General features: G+C 55.3%; 1 protein-coding gene across 1 annotated transcript in view; it reads right to left on the bottom strand.

Annotated features, from left to right (window-relative positions):
• Positions 1–1,280: 1,280 nt before the first annotated feature.
• The window catches only part of LOC104134220 (TRIO and F-actin binding protein), a 13,900-nt gene continuing 6,271 nt past the window's right edge, over positions 1,281–8,909 (bottom strand). The window contains 9 exon segments of the mRNA XM_035903206.1: positions 1,281–2,111; positions 2,852–3,015; positions 3,927–4,013; positions 4,324–4,437; positions 4,794–4,953; positions 5,421–5,532; positions 5,946–6,093; positions 8,130–8,240; positions 8,879–8,909. The exon segment at positions 8,879–8,909 is cut by the window's right edge and continues 80 nt beyond it. Coding sequence (XP_035759099.1) covers positions 2,854–3,015; positions 3,927–4,013; positions 4,324–4,437; positions 4,794–4,953; positions 5,421–5,532; positions 5,946–6,093; positions 8,130–8,240; positions 8,879–8,909 — 925 coding nt within the window. The 3' untranslated portion in view covers positions 1,281–2,111; positions 2,852–2,853.

Genomic DNA, 8,909 nt, shown 5'->3' with positions numbered 1-8,909 from the left:
GCCATCCAGCCAGCTTTTTACCCAGCAAAGAGTACGCCTGTCTAAGCCATGAGCCACCAATTTCTCTAGGAGAATGCTGTGGGAGACAGTGTCAAAGGCTTTACTAAGGTCCAGGTAGACAACATCCACAGCCTTTCCCTCATACACCAGGCAGGTCACCTGGCCATAGAAGGAGATCAGGTTGGTCAGGCAGGACCTGCCCTTCATGAACCCATGCAGGCTGGGCCTGGTCCCCTCATTGTCCTGCACATGCTTGGTGAGCGCACTCAGGGTGAACTGCTCCATAACCTTCCCTGCTACTGAGGTCAGGCTGACAGGCGTGTAGTTCCCTGGATCCTCCTTCTGGCCCTTCCTGTAGATGGGTGTCACACTGGCAAGCCTCCAGTTGTCTGGAACCTCCACTGTTAACTGGGACTGCTGATAAATGATGGAGAGTGGCTTGGCAAGCTTCTCCGCCAGCTCCCTCAGTACTCTCAAGTGGATCCCATCTGGCCCCATAGACTTGTGGGTGTCCAGGTGGCGCAGCAGGTCATTAATAGCTTCCTCCTGGATCATGGGGGGTTTATTCTGCTCTCCATCCCTGTCTCCCACCTCAGTGGGCCGAGTACCCTGGGGATAACTGATTTGACTATTAAAGACTGAGGCAAAGAAGGCATTTAGTACCTCAGCCTTTTTCTCATTCTTGGCAACAGTGTTCCCCCCCGCATCCAATAAGGGATGGAGATTCTCCTTGGCTGTCTTTTTGCTGTTAATGTATTTGTAAAAAAATTTTTGTTCTCTCTTACAACAGTGGCCAGGTTGCGTTCTAGCTGGGCTTTTGCCTTTCTAATTTTCTCTCTGCATGACCTAACTCTTCGGGAGTTGCCTGCCCCTTCTTCCAAAAGTAGTAAGCTCTCTTTTTCTTCTTGAGTCCCAGCAAAAGCTCCCTGTTCAGCCAGGATGGTCGTCTTCCCTGGCGGTTTGTCTTACGGCACATGGGGACAGCCTGCTTCTGCGCCTTTAAGACTTCCTTCTTGAAGAATGCCCAGCCTTCCTTTTGCCCTTCAGGAGGTCCACGTGGTGTCCTGAAGCAGATTACTTCCCCCCCCAAACTCCAAGGTGGAGGAGACAGCTGGATGATGGCACTGCAGGGCTCCTCTTGCTCTCCAGCTAGGCATGCTCCTGCTGCCTTCCATCCCCAAATCCAGAGGGAGGGAAGCAACGGGTCAGGATGCCCCCAGTTCACACAGGAACCTGAAAAAAATTACACCCCCCCACTGCCACACTGCGTTAGGGATGTGTTCACTTCGACAAACACATTTTTCTCAGCAAAAGGGGAAGATTTTATTAAGTTAAAAGTTGAAGGGTGCAGCAGAGCAGCAGCAGCTGCCACCTTGGGGCAGGGGGGTTGGCTCCGGTGGGTGCAGTAGCAGCCTCACAGCTCCTCTTCCCTGGAAAGGAGAGACCCTGTAGCTCTGGGCTCCTGCCAGTTCGGGTTCTAGAAGGAGCCAAAGGACAGTCACGGAGAGAGCTTGATCATGCGGACTCTTGCCAAGGTCTCCTCTTTCAAAAGTCCCAGGCAAGCACATCCATGGCAGACTGCCCCAGCGGCTCCCTCCTATGGCTTGCTTGTCTTCTCCACAGGTCCTTGGGGGTGGCATGGGGTGGGGGTGGGGGAGCATGGTCCTCACTGTACATCCCAGGGGAACCATGGAGACATTTGGAGGAGAGGGACTATGTGCCAAAGGTGGCTGTGTGGCCGGGAGCAACGGGGCTGGGGAGGTGGGGAAAACCAGATTCTCTTTTTCAGGTTAGAAAATGCTGGTGATGTAGTAAAAGTTTTCCCCCTCCTCTTCCCCTTCTTCTCGGCGGGAAAAAATCCTCTATAAAATATAATTTTCACATATAATATCCTGAAGAAGGTGCATGTAAGGAGCCAGTCCAAACAATGTGCTCAGGTACTCAGGCAAAATGGGTTCATCAAAAAAGCTTTGGGAGGGGAGTAAGGAGGCTGGGGGGTGGGTGGGATTCCTCACCAAGGCGATAACAGTTGGGATTCAACCTCCCTCTCCCCGCAAGTGAGGAATGGAGCAAATACAAAACAAGAACAGATAAACAAACGAAGAGCAGACCTAGAGAGAGACAAAACCAGAAATGGTTTAGAAAGACTCCACTGAGCACAGAAACGCCATCCCTTCTGCTCCCCCAGGAGATGGCTGTCTGGCACCTTGCTACAGACCCTCTCATCTCGGCGCCCACCAGCAAGCACTGGAGGAGCAGGGTGATCCCAATCCCGATGGCCACAGCATCCAAGCAAGAAGCAGAAGTGCTCTGGACAACGGGACACCCTCATTCCTGTCACCCTGCTTCCCTCCCCAGCTGTGGCAGGGATGCCTGCAAGCGAGTGTGGGAGGAGGGCTGAGTCTTAATCAGGGCTGCTTTGACGCAGACCTAAAATTTCCATGCTGCAATAGGGAAACTGCTTCAGAGGCGAACGTGGCAGAAACATCACCTACGTAGGTAGCACATAACTGCCCCCACGCTGTCACCCAAGCCACAGGGTGAAGGCCAGCAATGTGGCCGGCTCCCACCTCCAGCTTGGTTGAGCAGCACTTGGTGCTGGCTGCAGGAGCACCAAGAGCAGCATGGCAAGAAGCAGGCTGGGGACCTTGGAAGAACGTCAGGGACAACAGAAGGGCCGGGGGTGCAGGATGAGAAGATGCAGGAAGCAAAGAAGGAAGAGTTTAAGCCTGATGTTTCAGCACTGAGCAGAGCAGGAGGAACTGGCGGCTTCTGTCCCTCTGTCAAAGCAGGCCAGCCGCTCTCAGCTGCCTGCACTCCCAGGGGACACCACAGCATCCCCAGTACTCACCGTTACTCGCTGACACTGTTGCACAGCGACTCCTTCTCCTGCAGAGCCGCCATGGCCAGGCGCAGGTGCTCCTTCAATTGCTCAATCTCTCGCTCTGAGCGCACCTTAATGTGATTCAGCTCTGCATAGACATCTTGGTATTTCCCTGAGGCAAATCTCTTATCCTGACAGGGGAGGGAGAGGGGTCAGCAGGTTTTAGGGCTGATATTAGTGAGGGGGGCAGTAAGGAGAGCCCAGCAGAAGGGCCAGCAGGTGAGGAGGGGAGAGCCAGCCCCGGGTTTGAAGCCCATCCCAATTCGGGCCATACAGAAACCATTCAGAAGACCGTGGAGGTAGTGCTTTCCAAACCCCAGGCTGGGGAGGAAGGCAGAGTAGCTGGTCCTGCAGCAGTGGGGATCTGCAGCATCAGATTGAGGAGGCAATGTGGGCTTTACCATGGCGCGTGGGTGTTTGAGCCAGCCACATGGGAAAAATAAACCCCACCAGAGATGCAGGCCGCTGAAAGGGCTGGTCCCACGCACTTATGTGGCAAAAAGCTTAAGTGAGAAAGTTATAAACTCCTGGAGCATCACTGAATCTCAGAGCCTCTTCCAGGTTCCCCTTTGGCAAGTGTCTTGGAAAATCCCTCTGAAGGAGCTGCCGCCAGCGGAGGGAGCAGCACACCCAGCAACAGTGCCCAAGGAAACCTGTGCACCCAGAGAGGGGACAACTAGGGGAAGAGAAGGTGGCTGGGGAAGAGGAATGCTGGGCAGGCTTCATCTGGGCTTCCCACCTGGGAAAGAAGGGCTCCTGGCTTGCCCACGCTTATGTAAGTACAAACATCTGGGAAAACCAGCAGCAAAGTCTCCGTGACTTTTCCCTTGTACAAGGTACGTCTATGCCAGCCCACGCTGTTCGGAGCACATTGGCTGCTATGTGCTCGGAAGTGAGGAGGGATGAGGGGCACAGGTGACAAGAGGGTTTGGTCTGAGCATCCCATCAAACCCAGCCAAAACCCTGCTGACATGCAGCCCTGGTGCTCCCCCCTCCCTCCACTCTCCTGCTACTTTCCCAATGGCTCCCCAAAAACACCAACCTTTTGCATCATCTGCAGCTCCTCCCGGAGGCACTGCACCTCTTTTTTTAGGTACTGGAGCTCGTTCTCCTTCACCCGCAGCAGCACCTGGGCCAGGGAGGGTGGAGAGGAACCAGAGGTGACTCAAGAGCCACTGCCTCGGAAAGGCTGGAGGCCCCCAGCGCAAGCGCGGTGGTGGAAAAGGAAGGAAGGGCCAGGAGGGCCAGGGCAGGAAGCGGCGTGAGCGCCCCGGGAGAGCAGCAGAGGGGAAGCTTGCGTACCTCCTTCCTGCACTGGCCGTGCTGCCCCATCCGGCACCCCCCTCCCACCCACCCCAAGCCAAAACCTCTGCGAGGAGGAGACCCCCGGCATGGGGTGGGGATGGAGGCAGCAGGACAGCCTGGGGACACCCCCATACCTCCAGCTCACAGGAACTCCGCTCGTTGTTGTGTGCAGAGCGGTCCCCAGAGCCCCGTGATGAAATAAAGCTTCGCAGCTTCCCGATCTCATCCGAGAGGCGGGTCTGCAGCTCCTGTGGGAAAAACCAAAAGATGTCAGGGTAGCCACGTGAGCCTCTCCGCTGTCCTGACCTCTCCATCTTCATGCCAGCCCTGCCCCAGCTTAGAGACCTCCTTGTAACCCCCTGCCCATATGCGACGGTGGCACCTACAACCAGCAGCAAAGAATACGCTCACTGTATTTAACACCATAGTTAAGACAGGCCCATCTACAGCCTCTAACTCTTAACTTTTTTTCTTTCTGATGATAAAATCTCAGGAGGGAAGAAATATGAACCAATAGGAGAGTTTTAACAGAGGGGCTGTGTTGTGTGAGGGAGGAACGCGCTCTGCAGTCTCTGCTGGCAGGGAAAGAAAGCCCCTCTCTTGCCTGGTTTTTCCGGAGGAGCTCCTTCCCCTCCTGCTGACAGTGCAGCAGAGTCTGCTCCCGCTCCTCTGCCTTCTGGGTGAGCTCCCCAATTTCCAGGCACTTTTGGGAGTACTGTTCGGAAAGCACCTGCAGCTCCCGCTTCAGGGAATCCACATCCAACCTGTCAAAGAGGCACCAGCTCATTGCTGCCCTGCAGTCTTCACTGGCCCCTGGTCACCAGCATTGCCTTCCCCCCTGCCATGGGCAGCCTCTGCCCCATTGGCACAAAATAATGTCCCCTGTGGAGCAAGGCTTCAGTTCCCACCTTCCCGCACACGAGCGTGCTGCTTCTAGGAGCTTCAAGCCATGCAGAAGAAATGGAGGAGCTTTTCGTAAGGAAAATAGAGGGAAGAAGCTATAGAGAAAATGGAGGTGCTACAGGGAAAGCAGCCAAGCAGGGGATAAATGTCCCTACCCCACAGCTCCAGCAGCCCTGGCAGTCACCACTGAGAACCCACCACCCACAGAGATGGAGCTGGGGAGGTGGCAGGGTGGACAGCTGGTGGCTACAGCCGCAGATGGGATGCAGCGACACTGGCACAGGGTGGCAGCATCGGGCAAGAGGGAGCGGGAGGGGTGGTTTCTTACTGATGCTGTTTCTGGAGGGCATCTGAGACAGACCCACACTGCTGGAAGCTTCGTGTCCTGCTCAGCTCCTTATTCATCTCCTCCCGGTGGGCTTTCTTCAGTGCCTCGATGGCTGCAGAGGGTGACAACGGGAGATGGGGGATCAGGCTGTGCCAGCTCCTGCACATCTGGGGGAAACCAAGCCAGGGAACCAGCCAAGCTCTCACTGCTGCAGGCTCCCAGAACTGTCTTTGCAGGTTCTCCCCCCCTCCCTTCTACCCTCAGGGCATCCCCCACCTTCTCCACACCCCAGGATCATCCTGATGCACCAAGAGCTGCCAAGGAGACTAAGAGGGCAGAGTGGGAGCTCCCTGCCACCTCTGCCAGTCCTGCCTACCTACAAGAAGATGCTGAGCATCAGCCTCACACCGGTAGGGTCACCAGTGTGGCTCCAATAACTGGGATGACTGGTTTCTCACAGGACACATTTGGAAGAGGTGGGAGGGACCCCCTCAAGCAAGAACATGGCTTGGTGTCCGCTCCTACCTGCTGCTGTCGCTGCAGCCTCCTCTGCCAGGAGTCGCTCCTTCTCCTGCCGCAGCCGCTCCAGCTCCCGCTGGTGGTGCCTCTGGAGCTCATCCATCACTTGCTGGTGGGACGACTCCATCTCGGCCAGGCTGCGCTCACAGGCCTCCTGTCGTGCCAGGGAAAGGAGGTTGAGGAACTCTAAGATCCTAGGCATGCAGGGGCTCAGGCCACGACAGACACCTGGCCAGGCTGACGTTTGGCTTTGCAAACCTCACCCAAATCCAGGGCCGTTTTGAGAGAAGACCACTTCAGAAGGAAAAGACCATCCTGGGAAAGTGAGGTAGCACTTTTATCACGGAACACAACCATTTGACAGGGCCACACATCTTGCAAGCCCCTGCTTTGCGGAGCAAGAAGTGTTCTTCTTGCTCTTCTTAGAAGTGAAGCAGCAAGACAGGAATGTTTCTCTTGTGCCAAGAGCTGGGAATAAGGTGCCTGGGACCCCAGACCAGACCCCTCTACCATGCTGCTAGAGGAGATCAACAGCGGGAACCACATCTCGGTATCTGCCTTTTAAATGAAGCAGCATCCCCCAGAATCAATGAAAACTGAGCCTCTTCTCCTGAAAAGTGACACCACTGCACTGAGGCCTGGCAGAGGCTGCAGAAGAGCCCTCCCCAAAGCCTAATGGGTAGGGATCCTCCTCACACATCTCGCCCTTCTTTCTGATGGCTCTGAGACCAAGGGAATAATTCTTTCAACACCAAGTGCTGTGGTTAACGGGTGTTACAGCAAAGCAAGCACCTCCCACCTCAGAGCTATGCCTCTGCTCTCCCTGCAGACCCTGGCGGCACTGCCCCAAGTCCCTTGAAAAGGACTTGTTACCACCAAACCATGCCAGAGTGTTACTTTAAAAAGCCAAAGCCTCTAAAATGTCAGCAGAGAGACAAGAAGCTACCGCATCCCCTGACAGTCCCTTGCCATCCCATTCCTTCTTGTGGTACTAAGGCAAAGGCCGATATAAAGGGTGCTGCAACACGCTGCAGGAACGCAGGTCCTTGCTGCCTTCTCCTCCCTGGTGAAACGGGGAAGCTGGGAAGCTTCACAGATTGACCAAGGTTTGGAAAAAGTGAGGGATCAGTTTGGTGATCTGCCCACAGGCTGGCTGTGAACCTTAGCAGGCTGAGAAAGAATGAGCCCAGATGTGAAACGCTGGCCTTTTGAGCCAAGTTATTAGGAAGATAAGGTGCCATTCCTCCCCACTCCTTTTGCTTTTTTTGACCATAAAGAGGCCTGTGAGCTGTAAATATTAAATCAAGATGACAGAGCAATTGGTAACTGGCTGGGCTGGGCGCCACGGGACTTGTGGGTTTCTTTCTCTGGGCTAGGTACAGCTGACTCGCTGCAACGGGCTTCACCAGCCCCAATTTCCTTTCCCCCCCCTCAACCCCTAGTATCTTTCAACACGTATGGCACATCCTGAAATCCTCACAGCGTGGTGGAACGGCAGCCTCCCCCCAGGAAACCCCTGTGGGATGTGACCCTGCTTGCTTTAGATGAGTTGATGGGGGGGGAAAATAAATAAACCAAGAGAAGTGAGAGGCTGAAGCCTGAGCTAACTCTGCTTTGTGGGCTTTCCCACATGCCGTCCCAGCAAACAAACAGGCTGTGCTGTCAAAGTGACCTTCAGGGTTCAGGCAGCTCTGGCAGGGACAGGAGCTCCCCAGGGCCTGACAGACTGCTTTTAACAAGTGATTTGGGAACCCCTGTTAGCAAGAACCGCATGCGGCAAGCTGCAAACCACTGAGGAATGTGCGGGCGGCTCGGCAGAATGCTGCTGACTCAGCCCCGAGTGGGGGGACGGCTCACCACCCCAACCCATGCCACCGTACCCCAGGCTAGGCCAGGCCAGGCCATGCCAAGCCAGGCCAGTATCGCACCCACATACAAGGCAGAGCACAGATCCTCCACCTCTCCCCTAACTCTCTTCCTCCTCCTCCCCGTTTATACTCTGGCCCCTTTAAGGCCAGACAACACGCACCAGCCTTTATGTAATTAACATTGATTATAAGTGGGTCCAGTTAGGGTCACCATGGCAACCCAATGATTAGCGATACCTGCTTGGCAATGAGCTAAGTCCCAGCATTTCCCAGTCTGGGACTGGGAGCAACCCCAGGGTCCTGTGTCCAGCACCCTGCTTACCTGCGAGATGTACCCTCGGGGCACATGGCCATCTCCCTGGGATTTTGCTGCCTCCCGAAGGCTCTCATTTTGGGCCCGGTAGGACTCCAGCTGTGCCCGAAGCGACTGGACCTGTGCCAGGGAGGGAAGAGAGATGCTCAGCCAGGGGTGGAAAAGTGCCACAACCCAACCAACGTGCCCCATCTGAATACCGGGTTTAGGGATGGGGAGGACCATGCATGGCCAACAGAGATGTCTGCTTGCCATGGGAATGGCAGCCTGCCAAGAGACCAAACAGGCAAAGCCAGCCCCAGCCTGCTAAGTGCTAGCAAGGAGGGGAGGAGACATCCCAACTTCCAGAGGTGGATCTGTGCTGGAGGAAACCATCACTGCATGCATAGCTGGGATGCCAAGACAAGCGCACGGCTCCTTTCAAAGGCTGGCAGGTGAAGCACTTGCAGGCTTGGGAACAGCCAGAGAAGAGAGGCTCTGGATGAACACAGACTCCACACAAGCAGTGCCACCAACTAACTTATCCTGGACCAAAATGTAGCCTGGGGAACCTCTCCAGGCCTGTGAGAGCATGTCTCTGGCCTCACATTACGCGGCTGCAAAAGCTCCCATGCACTCTTGAGGGGTGGCAAATGGAGCCAGAAAGAATGAACACCTCCCTGCACCTCTGCCTTGTTCTTCTGCAGAGCCTCCTGCTGCCAGGGACCACACTAAGGGGCCACCAGAATCCCAGATTCAGAGAGGAGGGATGCTCTTACCTCCTTTTTCAGCGCCTCATTGGTGTCTCCG

Source organism: Egretta garzetta, unplaced genomic scaffold (genome assembly GCF_000687185.1).
Source record: "Egretta garzetta isolate BGI_Z169 unplaced genomic scaffold, ASM68718v1 scaffold51, whole genome shotgun sequence".
Classification (NCBI taxonomy): Eukaryota; Metazoa; Chordata; class Aves; order Pelecaniformes; family Ardeidae; genus Egretta; species Egretta garzetta.
The sequence above is the reverse complement of the archived record's forward strand: the minus strand, read 5'-3'. Positions and strand labels throughout refer to the sequence as shown.